This window comes from Callionymus lyra, chromosome 12, assembly GCF_982586985.1.
Source record: "Callionymus lyra chromosome 12, fCalLyr1.hap1.1, whole genome shotgun sequence".
Lineage (NCBI taxonomy): Eukaryota > Metazoa > Chordata > Actinopteri > Syngnathiformes > Callionymidae > Callionymus > Callionymus lyra.
In genome coordinates, this window is record NC_141829.1 from 14,589,432 (window position 1) to 14,609,031 (window position 19,600).

At 36.3% G+C, this 19,600-nt stretch overlaps 1 protein-coding gene across 6 annotated transcripts in view; it reads right to left on the bottom strand.

Moving 5' to 3' along the window:
- fmnl2a (formin-like 2a) overlaps nucleotides 1–19,600 on the bottom strand; it is a 54,344-nt gene that overhangs the window by 8,458 nt on the left and 26,286 nt on the right. For 3 of the 6 annotated variants that reach the window (XM_087803443.1, XM_087803440.1, XM_087803441.1), the window contains exons 5-20: nucleotides 18,168–18,251; nucleotides 16,678–16,833; nucleotides 12,128–12,236; nucleotides 11,971–12,047; nucleotides 10,649–10,742; nucleotides 8,734–8,808; nucleotides 6,149–6,259; nucleotides 5,841–5,990; nucleotides 4,725–4,826; nucleotides 4,365–4,656; nucleotides 3,593–3,802; nucleotides 2,353–2,373; nucleotides 1,804–1,928; nucleotides 764–966; nucleotides 376–610; nucleotides 244–312 (exon numbers count right to left, since the gene is read on the bottom strand). In XM_087803443.1, the coding sequence (XP_087659569.1) occupies nucleotides 244–312; nucleotides 376–610; nucleotides 764–966; nucleotides 1,804–1,928; nucleotides 2,353–2,373; nucleotides 3,593–3,802; nucleotides 4,365–4,656; nucleotides 4,725–4,826; nucleotides 5,841–5,990; nucleotides 6,149–6,259; nucleotides 8,734–8,808; nucleotides 10,649–10,742; nucleotides 11,971–12,047; nucleotides 12,128–12,236; nucleotides 16,678–16,833; nucleotides 18,168–18,251 (2,113 nt within the window). The remainder of the gene's footprint in view (nucleotides 1–243; nucleotides 313–375; nucleotides 611–763; nucleotides 967–1,803; nucleotides 1,929–2,352; nucleotides 2,374–3,592; nucleotides 3,803–4,364; nucleotides 4,657–4,724; nucleotides 4,827–5,840; nucleotides 5,991–6,148; nucleotides 6,260–8,733; nucleotides 8,809–10,648; nucleotides 10,743–11,970; nucleotides 12,048–12,127; nucleotides 12,237–16,677; nucleotides 16,834–18,167; nucleotides 18,252–19,600) is intronic. The other 3 variants (XM_087803445.1, XM_087803442.1, XM_087803444.1) reach the window with 1 other exon arrangement.

A 19,600-nucleotide genomic window follows, 5' to 3' on the forward strand; every position in this document is an offset into this window, starting at 1 on the left:
ATGTACTTTTCAATGTAGAAATTAATGAATTCTATTTTTTAATGAAAGATAATTTCAACTTTTCAATACAAAAATAATTGAATTTAATTATTAAAATAAAAAAATCTATGATATAATAATAATATAAAAAATTTTCAGTTTAATTACTCGCCCCCGAAAAAATAAATGCTTAATTATCATTTTTTAGTAATTAAATTCCAACAGTATTGTGACGCTGACACGCTTCATACAAAAGTTCTTCACCTCTAGAATCTTCTTCAGCTTCTGCGACGACTTGATCGACACCGAGGCTGCGATCACTGCGTGAAGTTGCTGCAGGAAGAAGCGACCGTTAGATTGCTCCTCTCAAACATCATGAACGTGGGGATCTGGTACCGGCGTGAGCATCTGAACGCTCTCGCAGAAGTTCCCGATGAAGGCCATGATGGTCATCTTCTGCATGACCCGCTCGATCTTGCTGAACTGCATCATGAAGCGGTCCTCGTCCGTCAGGCTCTCCACCGGCTTGCGCTCCTTCTCGAACTGACGCATGACCTTCACCTCGTTCTCCGTGGGCTGGAAGCGCATCAGGCACTCCACGAAGTCCACGGGCAGAGTCCGCAGGTCGAACCTAGAACACACACGTTCATCTCCAGTACTTTCTAAAAGGTTTATGTAAAAGTTGAGCAGCCATTCTGTGTCGCTCCACTAGAGGGCGGAAGTGACCCATGAGAGTTTTCAATGAATCCCAGTTGATCAATAATTCAGATCAAAGTCAACTCACAGCTGGATGGCCCTGCAGATCTCCTCGGGGGGTTTGCCCACTTTCCTCAGCGTGATGGCCAAGTTCTTGGCGCGGTTGGAGTCCAGCAGCGTCACCTTGTTGGGTCCCTTCTGGATGGTCTTGTGCTTGCTCATGGTGAGCTCGATGGGCGCACCCTGAGCTTTGGTCTTGAACATCTCCTCGAACTCGTCCACGTTCAGGTCCTGAAAATAGACGAGAGGTGAGCGTGAGACGTCTATGGAGGTGCTTCAGAATATTCAATTTAAAATTCATTTAAAAATGTTTTTAATTGTTTTGTTAAATAAGTTAATTCAATCATTTATATACAGAAAGGTTGATTTTGTTGTACTTTTTAATTACTTTATTAAAATTTAAAGATACTTTCTAGATAGAGGTTGACAAACCTTACCAAAAATATAAAAGGTTGTCTTTTTTTTTTTTGTTTGTTTTTTTCCATTGGTGGCACTACTATGATTTATTTTTTCGATTTTTCTTTTCTTAATAATATTATTCAATGATAAAAAAAATTCAACCTTTCAATAAAAAATAATAACAATAATAAATGTTGGCACAAACACACCAGAAATATTAATATTTAATTTAAAAGAGCCACGAATAAAAATAATATTGACGGTAGAAAATGTGTTTCGAAATCAATGTTATTAGAATATATCAAACTCTACATGTGTTTTTTTGTTTTTTTTAAATACTTAATATATTATTCAACCTTATTCAAAATAAAAATAATAATAATCATCTATACCAACATTTTCATATTGAATTTAAAAGGCTACCAATTTAAAAATATTGAAGTTAGAAAATGTATTTTTCAATTATTTAAATAAAAAAATCAAAGTATATTTTGTATCTAAGAAAATGATTAATTTGTAAAGATACATTATTTTCCCTTTAATTATTTTTGAAAAACACAACCTTCAATATAAAAATTATTGAATACAAAACTCCAAGTTTCAACATTTAAAAAGCAAAACAATTCAATATTCTGAAGACACTGATATACTTCTAGAAGCATCGTTTACCTCCAGTATCCGCTCGTCGTCGATCTCGTTGAACACGGTTCCGTTGATCTGGTTCGGTTTCAAGGCGACCCAGTTAAACACGGGCATGCGGAACTTTGTCTTGATGGGCTTCTTGATCTTAACAGCTGGATTAGAGAGGCAGAAGTTAACGTGTGGACACACACATGAGGACACACACACACACACACACACAATGAGCACGAGTGAACGCACACTGCCGTCAACCTTTCTAAAGTAAAACATCATTTCTTTCTTTTTTTATTAACTGGATTTCTGATTATTTCTGGTCACACCGATCATGTGAAACAGCACCAGATTCCTCCAGCAGCAGCTTCTATCAGCTGCGTGCCACGGCAGGTCCTTCTGACTCAGAAACCAAAACTCTGATAAGAAACGTTCTACTTATCATCAGACAGAAGGAAGAATTCAACACAAAGTCGTGCAAACACAGAGTCATGCCGGGTCGTGCAGGACGTGGACAGACAGTCGGGAGTTTAAAAAAAACAAAAAAACAAGAAGGGGAAGAAAGAACCTGAAAGAAGAACCTACAGAAAAGTTTGATGGGTCCCTCTGAGTGGCAGAGAAAGAGAGAAAGAAGTGAGAGTTATTGAGAAAAGTGTGAGATTGTCAAGTTGAAGAAACATTGTAAAGACCATCATGAAGGTTTTATGTTCTGGGCTGAAGCTGCTGACGCGGTAAATGTGGCAGAAACTAACCTCAGAAATACCGACACTCTTTTGTTCACGCCTGCTCCATTAGCGCCTACTAGTTACTACTAGTTACTACTAGTTACTACTAGTTACTACGAGCTACTAAGTTGTTTGTTCACAGGCTTTTGAAAATGTTGCCCTGATGGTCACGTGACTTAAATTACTTCTGAGTGTGGCTATCCACGTAAGATATAAACAACTTATTGTGTGTTCAATTAACACAGTAAAAGTTCTATTTTTGTTGTTTATTTAACATTAAAAAAGCCAGGTGTTATGATCCAAACTTTAAGAGATTAAATATTAGGGCTAGGATGTTAGCATATACTGTACAACAAAATATGTTAGCATAACACAACTTGAGCATTGTATAAAATTCGGACTTTACCATACAATATTAGCATTAGCAACGTGAGCGCTAAAGAGAAATGACATAATACTGCCCGATATTAATGGTTCTTTTAAGGGTTGTTGGAAAAAAAAAGTGTAACGTAGCATTAGCTTGCTAGGATAGTAGCACTATACTAAATAAACACCACACGTATAAATATGACTATTATGTTAGCATAGTTGTTATTTAGCTCATCGAACGTCATGACGAATAAATATTTGCCCTCAATGGTAGAAGTAGAAGGTAGTAGTTTGCTGAAAAAAATAAATGAATAAATTCAGCTCAGCACAGCAGGAAAATGGGAGGAAAGAGAGCAGAATGAAAACTAAGAACATACGAGAAAAAATAAAATAAAAGTTTGTCTGTAGAATAGAATAAACTAAACAAAATGAAATACATTTACATGCAGCTGTGAATTTACTGACGACGAAAAAAATGCGAGATTAATGTAAATAAAAACAACACTTTGTCCAAGTAGCTGTTAAAAAGAAAAAGAGTTTTTGAGGGCCACAAAAAATGTTGATAAATGTATTGTGTTTTTAAGACACGCTACCATTAATATTAACTGTAAAGTTAAGAAATGCCAATAAATCACATTCTATCTAAAGCCTGACAAATATTAAACAATAATAAACTTCCTAAATAATTAGATTTCAATCATTCGACACATTTTAAGTCAAAAAGTTCTTACCCGCCAACCCAGAGTTCATGATGACAGTGGGGGTGCCACAGCCCGGCAGTGGGGGGGCCGCGGGCGGAGGCGGGGGATGCATGTGGGCGAACATATCTCCGGGCGGAGGAGGAGGTGGAGGCGGGGGTGGCGGCGGCGGAGGAGGAGGAGGGGGAGGCGGCGCCGGCGGCGCCACTGCGACGGCGGGGACGTTCAACGGGCCGTTCGGTACTGAGGAGAGACGACACAGCAACAGTGGTTCAAAAGAAGAGATGGATTCAAGCAACTAGTCCCATCGTTTATAGGTTTATAAGTAAGTGTTTGAGACGATATCAAAAGATTTATGGCGTTTGTTCATTTTTGTGTTGCAATTAAACAGTTGGCCACTAGATCGCAGCAGTCGTCACATGCTCTGCAGCCCAAAGATGGAATCCAGCAAGATCCCGATGATGACTGAGCATGAGAGGATACAGTTCACTCCAGCAGCTTTTAAAGCATATTTTGGTTTCAAAACAAATTAAATCAGTTACGACTTCATCAAGAGTCGTGTGGTCTGTAAATTCTGCAACACTAGAGTCAAGTACTCGGCAATACTACACAAATATCCTTGTTACTACAGTATCAAAATATATTGTATTGTTGCCCCTGTATCGTGATATGCATCGTATCACCAAAATTCTTGCCAATACACACGACTAATGATGATACAATCCAAAGATTCTAACATAAACCTTTCTAAAAACACACATGTTGACAGATGATTGACAGGTCAAGAGACAGAGGTTCCACCCACATGTTCCGTTGACGGGCATCAGAGGGGTCTGACCCGGACCACCCGCTCGTCCACCCACATGGTTACTGCCCACGGCTGCGTTCATGACACCGGGCAGGAACTCGGTGGCGGAGGGAGGCGCGGGCAGGATGGAGATGTCGCCGTCGCCCTTTTTGTGGATCTTGATGGTTCCCTGGCGCTCCAGCTCGTGGATCTTCTTCTCCAGGTTGCACTGGCGCTGGATGGCCTCGTCCTTCTCCTTCAACATCTGCCGCAGCGTGTGCACCTGCGAGCTGGTGTCTTTGAACATTTCCTAAAGGACGGAGAGAAGAACGACGGCCATGAATATGTGACACTATCAACAGCTTTAGAGAAACTCACCCTGATGGAGTCGAGGTCCTTGTTTCTCTGCATCAGCTGCTTCTCCAGCTCCACGATTTTAGACATGGCTTCGTTTTCAGTGTCCTGCAGCTTCTCTGTCATCTGGAGATGAAAATCAGTCAGTATTAAAGTCATGTTTGTATATTCAAATACAATTTGGGAAACTACAATTGGTTATATATACAAAATGACTTTTATGATGACTTATAATATAATAAAGAAATACTTATAAATCCACTTGAAAATGAAATAAAGAACTTCAATGTGTGTGTGTGTATATATATATATATATATATATATATATATATATATATATATATATATATATATATATATATATCTCAAATAGAACATTTTAATTTCATGCTGGACATTTTATCATTATTTTGAATTCACAAATCTTAAAATATTAATAATAAAACTGGTGATGAATTAAGTTGAAATGTTTTATAGAAATAATAATTAATAAATAATGAATAATAAAAAATATTGTAAAAATAAGATATGAAGAAAAAATTATACGAGTTCTCATGTATATATATATATATGTATATATATCTAAAATAGAATATTTTACTTTCATGTTAAATTTGTTATTTTATTTAGAATAAAAAAATCGTATTATAATTTTAAATACTAAAACATAAAATGGTAATACAGTAAAGGTATGAAAATATGTTTTTATTAGAAAATAATTTATATACATTATATATACACAGAAATATACATAGAAAATAGATAAAATATCAAATGGAAAATATCTGTTAATTTACAAATTCAAATAATATTTAAATTAAAATAAGTAAAATGTTGTTAGCTATATATAGATATGTATACCTCATGTTGATTTTTCCCCCTTTATTTTTAATTCATAATATGTATATATACATTTTTAAATAATAAACAATGCTGATAAGAGAAGGACAATTTATTTTAATTATTTAAAATATTCAGGTATAATTAAAGATATGGAAATATAATTCACACAGATTATTGTTTAAATAAAATCATGTAGAGAAAAAAATCAAAACTTTTTTTTTTCTCAAGGTATAATATTTGTAATTTCTGATTAAAGTTTGGTGAAGATGGTGTTACTATAGCGACAGAAACTCTCACGTGTGACATGTTCTCCTCCAGCTCCTCCACTCGCTCCAGGGCGGCGTTCTTGGTCTCGGCGTCCTCCAGCAGCGCGCCCACGTCGAACACGTTGTCCAGGTAGGCCTGGATCTGGACCTGCAGCTTATCGCTCTCCGTGTGCTTCAGTTTCTGCAAGAGAACCTCAAGAAATCAGCTGGTCCTGATCTAAAGTCTGCAGCGCTCACTTCACCTCCTGCACAACAACCACAAGAACTCTATCAATGTTATGTTTTCCACTGTAAATCCGTCCGTCGGCGTATTTTTCCGACCGCGGCGTCAGTACTCACGTCTAAGTAGTCGTCCAGACCCAGCTTGGTGAAGTCAAACTGGAGGTGAACTCGGAAATTCATGTCCTCCACCGAGTGCACCACGATATTAATGAACTGCATGCAGGCCACCTGGAGGGAGAGAAGAACTGGAGCATTATTCCGGTAAGACGGCATTTATCTCGCCGTAACTCAATAACATGGTAGAAATATGGAAATAAAAGGCCGACTCAGCATTTAGACCAAAATAAACTTTTACTCAAGGAACCGAAATGCCTCAAGTTCATCAACTCAAGGAGGTCATGTGATCAGCTGCTTCTATTGACTTGTTTGTAGTGATGGTCTGATGAAGCTTCATGAAGCAGTGTCATTATTGTCAGAGTCCACTAGATGGCGGTCTCTGCACTATTTTCTTTTGAACAACTGTTCAAATGAAACATCACAAACTTACCTCTTAACAACATGACACTGTTTTATGAAGCTTCATCAGCACATCACTACTTGTTTGACTGATACTAAAGTACATATAATAAAATATAACCAAAAATGTATTAAACAGGAACAATTTATAATCTTTATTGCTTTTACTTTGGGGCCAAAATGTGTTTTTTCAAAACAAATGTATTGATGGTTTTTTTAAAAATAAATTTTGAATAATTACCTTGTGTAGATACACAACTAGTTTACATTTATATATTTATACTTTAAATAACAAATAACAATTTCATCTTCATAGTCATCTTTAAAAGTCAATTGTTTCGTCTGAAATGGGATAAAAACACAGAATCCGTTGTTGCTTTGAACATTTTTTAAAGTGACTAATTTAATTTAAAAAAACAACAACATTGAGCCTAAAAAGTCAATATCACTGTTTAATATAAATTGTGTTGAGTCCGAGCCTAAGACGTTTTGAAGATTTTGGCCCCTTCTGTGAGCTTGTCACTCTTGATATAGTGTATTTGTATTTATTATACTTACTATGATTATTGTTTATTACACATTTTACTTCTATCTACTGCCCACTACACATATCCTCCTTTCCAAAAAAACATTTTTCCCTTCAATAAACTGGAGAAATGTGTCACCATTAGACATGACGATTCTTCATTCTTCCACAAACTAATTATTATTATTAATAAAACACGGTTGATGTGGTTGAAGTAAAAACTTGGTTGATTTTTACTTCACAGTTTAAAGAACCAACAGCTGTTTTGACGCATCGTTCTGGTTTTACTCGTCAAGACGTGTCACGTTGTTGCCTGGATTTTACTTCAGGCTGGGAATTTTTCTTTCCCAACTGTCTTCGCAGCTATTGGACGGTTTATCTCGAAGATGAAAGTGAAAAAAGACAAAAGAGCTGACGCAGTTATTGTGGAGAGGGGATTTCCTAACAGACCACATCGCTGGTTGCAGCGACGCCGGATAAATTAAAGTCTATTGTCAGCCGGATCGTGAAGCAACAGATGTGTCGGCGTGTGTTGAGTGTGAAGCTTTGATGATGATCGTTAACATGCAGCCATGAATGGTTCAGTCGGAGGAACAGTGAGATTCTATGGAAGTAAATAAGTGTCGTCAGAATAATTAATGGTTTAATTTCAATTGTTGAACATTTTTCTATTGAAATGTTTTTTTATAACATTTAATTATATATTTTTTAATAGTTTATTTCAATCATTTGTATTTTAAAATGTATTCATTATTTGAATTCAGTAATTTTGTTTTTATTAAATATTTGAATTCAATAATTCAATTACATTTAGTTCATAGATTAGTTTAAATGAAATTATGTAAATATTTTTCAAATGAATAGTTTCTTTTATACACAGAATTTGATATTCTAATTCCACTATTTTTTTATTTGTGGCCTTTTAAATTCAATATAAAATGCAGTTACAACAGAGCCACAAGACAATACTTTTCCATTGTTGTTTTAAATAATTAAATTAATTCAACTAAATTGTCTTGAAAAAAATAATACATAGTTTAATTTTCCCAATTTCTAGAATAAAAAAATATACTTTCCAATTCAAATATTTTGACAACTGTAGCCTTTAAACAATTTAATTTAATTATTTAATCGAACAGATTCAACCTTTCAATATATTAATTATTGAATTCAGTTATTCAATTAAAAATAGATTAAAACGGTTATATATATATACATCATTTATTTTACTTTTTCAATCCTAAACCCTTGTGTTATCTCAGGGTCACGTTGACCCGAAGGCCTGAAAACAACCTTGACCCTGAGATCACACGAGTGTTAGAAAAAAAGAAAAAACAATTCAATAACATTCTCAACATTTGAAATGTTAAATTCAACCATTAATACTGATACACTTCCACACAGAGGACGGTTACACAACTCTGTCAGATGACGGAGTGTGACCTGACGACACTAGAGCCAATCGTAGCGGACTTTAAAAGAAAAAATCCCCGTCATGAAAAGCTACTCACACACCAATCAACACAAATAGAAGCTGCAGTAACTTTCAGATAATCGACGCTAATGTCCTTCATGGCAAACTCAAGACAAATATCATCAAATATTAACTGTTTTTCACATCCGTGGTCTGATCCAGTCGTGCTCGTGTGCCTGCAATTACCATGAAGTCGATGTTGTTGTCCTCGTTCTTGAAATACTCCATTAGCTTCTCGAAGCGCTGCGCCTCCACACAGACCTGCAACACAAGGAGAAGCTGGGGTCACGAGGTCATCGGGAAAGAAAACGTGCGTCCGGAGAAGAACACGACGAGCTGCTCGTACGGGTTAGAAAAATACAGAGAATATTAAACTTTAATGAGATGTCGATGGGATTTCGCTGTAACCCGTTGAGGAAATCACAACGAGTACATCGTCTGATGATGGTACGTATGATAAGAACAACCCTATGGAAGACTCACAATGTATTAATGAAGAAACGTCAATACAATATTTATGATAGTATATCAGTGCCATCGGAATTGATTTGAACATTTTAAATGTTTTTTTTTCAGTATTAACTTCAATACTTACTATATTGAAAGGTTCTATTAGTTCTTATTGAATAATTTAATTAATTAATATGTATATTTAAAATAGTTTTTGATGGAAATGACAAATAACTCTGCCCGATTGTATTTTTACTTTATTTCTGTGTTGTTGTTGTTTGTTTGTTTTTTTTGTTTATTTTGTATTAGTTTTGGTTCTTTCTGCCCGTGTGAATACTGAAAAAATGTAAATAAAGAGTAATAAAATAGTTTTTGATCATTTAATAATGTAAATATTTTTTAAATGAGATGTTTTTGGGGGTTTTTTTACACATAGAGTTTGATATTTTAAATTCAATATTTTTTCATTAGCGGACTTTAAAATACAATGTAAAAATGTTATATATTATATATATATATAAAATAGAGCCACACGACAATACTGTTGCTTTGGAATCGGCCACGATGAACTGAGACACCAGGGATTATTTCTACATCGTCACATGATCACGTGTACGTCGCGTGATTGGCTGAAAGTTCAATCGAGTACCTCTGCACTCTACTGTTAATGCCTGGCAGTACTATTACACCAACATTTTTTATATCGAACATCAAAGGCTATAAATGAAAAAATATTGAATTGTGAAATTTTATTTTTGAATTATTGGAATCAGAAAATCAAACTCAATGTGTAAAACAAAATTAATTCATTTTTAAAATGTTAAAATTGTTTATATTTACATAAAAAAACGAATTTAACCTTTCAATATACAAATGATTGAATCAAATTATTCAATAAAAACAAAGACATATATTTATGCAATTATAATTAAAACAAAAATCATAGTTTTAACTTTTAAACTGTTAAATTCAACCATTCATTATTCTGATGTCACTGATATACTTCCATAAGTACTGCTCATCCACCGTACGCTGCTCTTTCTTTTAACATTTTGAGCTCGAGTTTGTCAGAGAGCTCAGACGTTCACACGGTTCATCTAGAGGGCAGCGAGGGAGACGGAGCGTGCCGAAGAAGTGAGGAGGCAGAGGGCGAGTGGAGACCAGAAACCTCAGAGTAATGAAGTGGAGTGGCTGCACACTCAGCCCACTTCTGAGCCCAGATATCAAAGTCACTTAGCATGCCGGGTCCACGCTTTCAAGTGTCGCCTTTAAATTAAAAAGAAAAGAAAAAAAAAAAGGCAGCAGCTGCGCTGGAAGAAACTCAGACGTGCTCTAATGTACAACAGTTGCTTCTGAAACACAGCAGAGAACTTTTATTTCAGGGTGTCAATGTTTTCCCTGAATCTATGTCATCCATGTTGCTGCTGCTGAACTGGACCCGTCGGTAACAACAGTCTATTCTGGACCTTCATCTTCCAAATCCAGTTAACACACTGATCCCTCATCTTCCTGTGTCATGCAGCTAAACCCGGTGCAGCTAATCCGCTCATCAGATCCCCAGACGCCGTTGTCCGACAGCGCCTTTTCCAGCATTCCCGATCGCAGGTGAAACCGGGCAACGTCAGGATCGTGTCCTCTTAGGTAGACATACCTCTTTAAAGTTGTCGAAGGCAGAGAGGATAATTTCGTGGCCTCCTCTCACGAGACAAACCGCCGCCAGGAGCTCCAGGACCAGCGCTTTGGTCCTGTGGAGAAGAAAAAAAAACAACTTAAAGAGAAATTCAGGGAAAATGTGGCTTGTAAACAACAAGTGCTGCAGTAAAAGTGAACAATGTAGCAAACAAAGCATATTAAGATGCTGACTCGACTGGACTGTCACACCTGCCTGTTAACGTACACACGTCACATTTTGATGCTTGTTTTTTTTATTCATCAGATTTTTAAGTCTAAATAGTCAGTAGTAGATACACGAGAATAATACACATTTGAGGCTCAACTGTCTTAAACAAAGGTGTCAAACTTAATCACATGAAGGGACAAAATCTTTGAGCACTCTTGGTCGTGGACCGAACGAAAAGTTACAATATTATATATATTTGAAGTATTAAGTTCCCACCTTTCCTTCAACCTCAATTTTACCATTATTGGAAGTCTCTTTAGAATTGTTGACGTACATAAACTGTTCTTTATCTTTATCACTGGTATCTTTATTAGTTACTAGGGTTGGTTTTAGGCTGGATTTGGCCCCCGTACCTCAACACGTGTGGGCTCGAACCCCCAGGTGATTATTTTGAGGTAAATTAATAATGAAATTTACAACTGTTGATATATTAACTTAATATTTGATCTTTTTTTATATCAGGACATCAATGACATTATGAAAATCATCTTAAAATGTTTCTTAGATGTACTAATAGTCATATCAATGACAAATGAACTATGAAGAACATTCATAAAAAATGGTTTTCGTCAAATATCTGGTCAATAATTTAGAGGGACAAAAAAAGCTTATAATCGGATCTAAGGAGATCACCTCAAACCGAAGGATATCATAGAATATGGTCATATATGTAGAATATGGAATCCTGCAAAAACAAGACGAAGGAATGTTTGTACCACTAGTACCTTCGTGCAAAAAGTACCCTCAATAACATCGCAATCCTTTGGCGATGTAAAATAAGATTTTCCTTCAGCCACAGATTTTAGGATACAGAGTAAATGTGAGAGGATCATCGTGTGTGTGAGTTAATTGCATATTTCTGAAAAAAGACTTGGACCAGCACCAACATTCTTGGATGGGATTGTGTTTTTAATGCAGGACTTCCTTTCTTACATGAGCCCGTGCTGGCTAAGTGATGTGACCTGCATTAAAAAAAAAAAACTCTTCTTTTTTCTAGTAAATCCTCAAATCCCACAGAACAAAAACACAAAGAACAAGATTAACATGGCGGGAGGTTTGGGACTGGAACTCACCTTGGGTTTTTATTGTTGAGACTTAGTGCAATTTCATTCACAGCATTTGGGTGCGACATGACCATGTTGAAGCCGTACTGGAAGGTGAAAAGAAAAAAAGTTATTTTTTGACGCGTCTTTATTAATAAAACCCATCAAACCGAGTCATGAGCCCGACCTGGTAGTTCATGATGGCTCGCAGACACATGATGCAGACGTGGACGTCGTCTTTCTTACAGACCAGTCTGGAGTTTTTCAGCGTCCTCCGAATAGGCAACGTGTTGCACCTTAAAGAGAGAAAAGAATGATGTGAAGTTGTTTTTCAAGCCGCTATTTAGGCTGAAGGGCAGTGAGCCAGAAGTGGGTAAAAACAGATGCCCTCACACAGCGGTGATTAAAGTGACACACTAACTTACATTAACAAGTACAAAGCCTGATAATCTACAGCCTAGTCTGGGGGGCCACGTCGTTTTTTAAGAGCCGTCTTCTTATTAAAAAACAAAAAAAAACAGTTGAACTTTCACAAAGACGTTTCTGTGGCAACATGAGAAAAAAAACAACTAAAACAAAAAACAGTTCTCAATGTGTTGTGGGCGATCCTCGGGCCAAGTATCTTTTAAACGACAACACAGGCAGAATCATGTCGGCCGCGCCGCCCGGAGGCGTGACTCGTGTGCGAGTCACAACACCGCGTATAAATAAACCAGGGGGGGTGAAGAAAAAGCAGCATTTGTGCAGAAAAGTGTGAATCGTCTCGTCTCGGAGACGTCGGCGCGTGATCCGTGCGACACTGACAGATCTGGAGCAGCAAAATAAACCTTTATATTTGTTCCCCACTTCTTCTCATTCCTCAACATCCACACTCAGGCGTGGCAGGAAACGAGGAGAAGATGTTTCTTCATCTCGGGCGAAAAAAAACAATAATTACATAATGGCCGCAAAATGTTAGAAAACCTGCCCTGTTTTGACATGTCACGTACGATCAGACGAACAAGATGATCATTTTTGAGATGAAGTCTGAGATATACACACTTTTTTATCACTATTAACATTGTTATTTTATTATAGAATTCATATTTGTGTTTATATGAATACGTGCACTGCATCTTTAATCTAATATACATGTATGTTTGTATCTTTTATTCCATTTCTTTTTTTAATTGAACCTGCTGCTGTGACCACTGTGGGAATAAAGGATTATCTTATATCACCAGATCATCTTCTCCTAAAATAATTAAATTTCCCAACTAAAAAATGTATTATTTTAAACATTTTTTTAATTTAACATTGCTTTTTATCAGCTTTATTTTAACTGAATTTGGTTGAGTCCTATAACTCTTAATACAAAAAAGGCCGGATGATTTGCTTCCATTTAAATCTTTTTTTATCTACATGAAATCCTAATGTGAACTTGCCGCTGTGACAACTGTGTGACGAATATAATAATAATATTTAAATAATTACATTTTACAGCTTTAAATTGATTATTTGAAAAAAAAATCCTTCAATATTGCTTTTTATCAGGTTAATTTTCAATTTAATTTTGTCAAATCCTCCAAATCTTAACAAAAAAAAAAAGCTATTTTAGCTGAAACCGGGTTAAATCTTGTTGGATCTGGATCAAATAATAACCTTATTATTTTAAACAATCCTTCAGATGTGGCTGAGACAGTTTAGGACAAGGCTCCCCAACCTCATATTCAAATAGAAAAATGTAAAAACAAACCAACTATAGTCTGTGTTTTATTCATTTTAACCAGATTACAGGTTTAATTATTTTGAGAAAACTTGACTGAAATAAGAGTTTGACATGTCAAGTGTTACAAGCTCATGTTACTTTTAAAAATATGATATATTTTTGTGAATAAAGCACTTTTCACACAGTAACACGACTGGACAGAAATTATATAAATGAGTTTTTATTTTTGTGCGGCATTAGGGGGTTGTGGTTGACCTTTAGAAAGTGTTGTAGATTATTTTCCATAGAAGTGTAAGTGGATTAAGTAAGTTAAGTAATGTAAAGGTTATTTTTAAGGGCCTTTCTAGACCAGGGTCACAAAGCGCTTTAACAATCAAAAACAATACACAGTTAAAAAACATGCTTTTAAAGGTCAAGACACATAAGAAAAACACAGGAGTCCCAGAAAATCATCCTGCACAAATAAAAATGTCTTAAGATTAAAAAAACTATTCACAATCACATCTATTTTCAACAACAAAAACAACTAGAAGGAAGGGAAGACTCAATAACTACCCATCATAACTCATCTACATCACAAACATACCGTTTGACTTGGGAACACTTTGAACAGGCGGCCGTGCTCTGTGTCCTTCACAGTGGCAGTTTAAAGAAAACAGAAAAAAGTTACTCGACTTGACACCCGACTCCGTTTGCAGCTACCAAATGGAAAGGAGGGATCGAATCACTTCGGTAAAATGATCATTACTGTAGAAGGAGCAAGAGGATTTAGGATAATCTAGTTGTGAAAGTTGCCGTCAAACAAGAGCTGCTTGTGCACGGGTTGGCATTTCTGGGAGCCGAACACAGATGCAGGAACAAAAGGTGCAGAGAAAACCTATTTGCTCCAGGGAGAAGAGAATGGAGTCTGAAGCGCAGGAGGGAGGCTGGCAGTGCAAATAATTCACATCCCCGACTCAGACAGAAGGACAACAACTTGGCAGCTCTAGCGGAGGGAGGTAGAGAGCACAGAGAGTCGGGGCTTCTGTGGATGTGGAGGGAGAAGGGGAGGCAGGAAACCGTCTGCAGGACGCTCACTGTGAGCCAGCAGAGCGATAGCTGTGACCTGCCTGCTGTTGAAGACTGGCAGACGGATGAGAAGATGACTATGAGGGAACACCAGGACAGAGCAGAAGACACAGTCAGCACCGCGCTCGACAGTCATCGGAGCAGAGGTTAACTAGAGTTGATGCGTTCGGTATTTTTCCTTGCATATTTCATCTTCCCGAAGACTCGAGGATACGCGTCGAGGAAAGACATCGACTTTTAAATGAATAAAACATATTGATAGTGACAACACTGTGTGGCGTTTCTAACTCTACCGTGAGGTGAATAATGGATGACAGAAGAAAAAAAAGCTGTCCTAACAAGTACCAGGTTAATATTCAACTTTTAAAACACCTTCAGGGTTTCTAGTACAAATCTGGAACTTTAACATTAAAGAGAAGCTTCATCTTCCAAAGGATCAAGTTATAAATATAGATGAAGCCGAAAATATTTAACTTTGTTAGAGGATAATTAACACAGGTTCTTTAAGACTAACCAGCCGAGGAGCAAGTTTAAAGAAAACACCATGAGTGACACAATCACCTACAGTTGAAGAGCTCAGTCACATTATATATGAAGTATTTGTAATGAACTGTTGACTCGTAAAATAAGGCCATAAGAAGACAAACGCAAATGCATAGTAATTGTAAAAGTGTATTAAACTGATGGTAGCTTTTCAGGTCACAAGGTGCCCTTTGGAGCAAAGATGTTGGTGTCCTCTGGTAAATAATGTACTTAGGAAAATGTGTGCAAAACGTACAAGCAATACTTTATTTTATTTTGGAATTATTAATATGTATTTTATTAGTTCTAGATTGTTTCTTTTCTGTCGTTTACCCTGATGTGTTGTATGTAAAGAAAAATCAATAAAGCTTTGAAAAAATGAATTAATAAAACACCAAGAGTACAGATATTGAACAATATCAAGGATACAAGTGTATGTAACCATATACAGTAGAACGCCATCACAACGTTTCACAACTAAACTGAACTTAATCTGGGCATTCACTCCATTTGGTCAATTTAAGATTGTATTTTCTAGCAAAACAATACTTTAATAGACCTTGTTTAAACAAAAATGAGTCTCAACTGTTGACATTATGCATAAATATAGCTACATTTTGTATTTAGTTGCTATGCTTTATGTCAAGATCTGTTTTTTAAAACTCAATGACAAAAAGGGCCAACATCTTGTAGCACAAATACCCATCAATTGTTATGCGATCGGAAGTCTCTGTATAATTATTGGTCTTAATCTTATCTTAAAAATCAGCCTCTTTATAGGTCACCATATCAACATTAATCTACAACCATCAGATGGGCCACGTAAATTGCTTTAGTGGGCGAGAGTTTTTGGACTAAATAACGTACAATAACTTCAATAACTCAGCTTTAAACAACTGACTTTACACAGTGAACGCCCAGTTTAAGTCAAAGTCAGAGGTAACACCAGCACTAATCTCTCTACACAAGGTACTTACTTAGCAAAAAGTATATTTCTTTGGAGACAATAGAAGGAAAAGAACAGAGGATTAAAGAAAGTTTTTACTTGACTTTCAGAATTAAAAGGCAAATGTTTCTGGTTCACAATAAACATCGTTGTGTGTTTTCAGGAATTAAACACGGGCGAGTGCACGCAAACCCATCACCGGAGTGACAGCGAGGATTAGTAGAAACACACACTAATGAATGAGGTGGTGGCCTCTGTGAATATAATGGGATCATTTGAAATAGTGTCAGTACAAGTGTGTGGTCACTAAAGTTTCCTTTTAAATAATATGTTTTCATGGTAAATCATGGTTTCAGTGAAAAGATTTGAGCTTGATAAAGAATCCAGACTTGAGCTATTGAAGGTCTATAAGGACTTGTGACTACATCAAGAGTCGGCGGCGACGTCATGAAAAGTGTGACTTCTTATGAGGCTTAAATGAATTCTGTATTACCGTATCGTGGAGTGTCTCCCGGCTCTCGTGATGCCATTCCCGGTGATGGGCGACTGCAGAGGGCTCCCTGCGTGAAGGTCTTCTATAGAGCGACTCCAGGTCTTGGATTTATCCATCATGGCCTCCGGGTTGTTCTCCAGAGAGTCTCCGTCGAACCTGAAACACATTTCAATTGCATTTATTGTTCCTGATGTGGTTCTCTGAAACCTGTAAATACGTTTTAAAACATTGTCCGAGCAGTTTTCTCATTTACATTTTACCATCTGAAGCTCCTTTAATTTAAGAATCACACCTTTTTAAAAAACTTTTGTTTTTCAAGTCTCTGTAGATCAGTGGTGGGCAATTCAATTTCCTCACATTATATACAGTGGCTGTGTTGAGGTCCCATCAAAGTAAAAATAAGTATAATTTCTAGTTATAAAATCAAGCTCATTATGCTCAAATTATTATCCTATTGTATTTTATACAACCTTTATTTACTTTTTAAATCTAATATAAAAGCCCTTTTCTCTAAGAATTTTTAATATTCACATAAATCTTTCAGTGCAATAAATACCCACAAAAATTACTAAAGCAAAGAAAAAGTCTTACATCAAAAACCCTGTATTATTTTTTACTTGCCGCTAAATATAACTAGAATAGTTAGATATTATAATCTTTGAGCTTAAGTGGGCCACATAAATACAGTCAAAGGGTCGAATGTGGCCCCCGGGCCACGCATTTCCCGGTTCTGTATTAGATAAAAAGATATTAAATAACAATAAAAAACATTAATTTCACAAGACACCTTAACAAAAAACGATAACAATTCCTAAATCAAGTAATACAATCAAGCTTAATGTACAAAAACATTATTTTTTTTGCATTTATACAACTTCTATTTATTTTTTTAAACTCATGTTAAATATATTTTAATTATTTTTAATTGAATGGGGGAAATAAATACTTATCAAAATGACAAAAGTCCTATAATAAAAATCCATATAGTCATATTAAGAGACTAATAATGAACAATAGAAAATCAAAATAAAGTAGTTTTTACATGATCTTTGACCTCAGTAGGGCCACATAAAAACAATCCACAAGAAACCTTAAAAAAAAAAACGGATGAATAAGACTTTTTACTTCTAAAAATCCAACCAAATCCGGCGTCTAAATCGTAGAAAGTTGAGGATGGATACACAACATGAGCTAAACTGTCCAGAGGTTTAATTCAGGGCAAGAGTAACAAAGGAGATTTATGTGTGTTGTTTTTGGTCGGGGTGTGAGTCAGGGGGTCTCGTCCGTGACTCATTAACACCATCCACGACTAGAACACTCAAGTTTGTAAAACAGAGGTGCCAATGTGTGAGCCGGGAGTGACGCAGTGTGTCTGATACAGCAGCGTTTCTCGCAGAATAGCAGCTTTGTCCAGACCTCCATTCACCGTGAACAGAAAAAAAAAATAGTGGAATCAAATAAAAGTGTAATAAAAGTGTGTATCGACTTACGTGACGGCATACTGTGCAAAAGAGAGGTACTCGACCAGAACGTCCAGACCTTTGTTTTCTTCATTTAGGTACTCTCGAACCCACCTGAAGGAGCAGAGAAAGGAACAATCAAAATTTAATAAATGAATAAACAAAACTATTCACAATGATATTAGATTTTCACATAATACTTAGATATTAATTTAAACTGAAGATGAAAGTTAGCAGACATTTCAATGTATTATCTGTACATTTGACTTTGTTGTTTGAAGTGATGTTGCCAAGTTCTCAAGGTTTCAATTTGGATTCTTTGAAAAAAAAAGTTTTATTATGTTTGAAGAACCATTTTCTTTTATAAACGAATTGCTTCTTTATAGACGAGAAACCCAAAATCTGTAGAAATGTGACCTTTTTTCTAACTAACCATCTACAGTATTTGTAAACGAAACATTACTTTGAATAGTGTTACTTGAAATTGGAAACACATGGTGTTGAATTTGTTTTCATCTGTTATAGAGGATAAGAATAATGTGAATAATAATCTAATGTTAAACAGGATAAAGCATATTAGTTTTATAATTATTATTAGTAAAAAATCTTGCTGCAATGCAGTTGAATATTTGTAGTTTTTTGGTGAGTACTGCATGTTTCTATTCAAGGAGGATACAATAACTTAACTTTGTCTTTCAACAGGAAGTCATTTTGGGGTAAAAAATATTTGTTTAATGATCAATAGGCCCTGTATTTTAAAAATAAAATTACCTTATACCACTACTATTATCATCTTTATTTATACTGCGAGTCAAATTTGAAACCTCTGATAGAACAATGTTGATAAATTCAGAGATTTCTCCAATGAAAACTGTTACTGATGTATTATTGCAATATCATCCTGTGCTTAGCAGGTCAAGGTAAACTAGATCCTTTTTAATGGTTCTGGAAAACAAAAATGTGATGTCCTTGTACGAGCAGGAAGGATGTTCAATATTTAACATCACAGTTCTAATAATAATAGGATAATGACTTTTCCAGCAGTAGTTTGTGTGTCCGTTTCTTCGCCTGGTCACCAGACGGGCGTTAATGGTGACTAACTACAGTTAAAACCTGTTTTAAATTCCCCTCCTCGTGTTTTTATAGGCGCTCCTGTTGAGTTTACAACATCGGTAACAGCAAAGTGAGCGTCCAGTAAAGTGGTGCCTTGTGGTGCCCGGTCATGGCAGCGGGGAGGCGTGTCCACGTCCAACTGCATGGCAATCATTACCGCAGGACAATAAGAAACAATCCCCTCTATTCACCACATGCTGCCGACCACTGAGGCGGGCGGCGAGCCGAGGTCCGCGTCAGCCTCACGCACAAGCTGTCTTTTTAAAACACAGGCAGGATTCTCCGCTTCACCTCGGATCATCCCTCACTGTCCGCGGGGGTGACATCTTGTCCCCTCTCCGTCCTCGCCC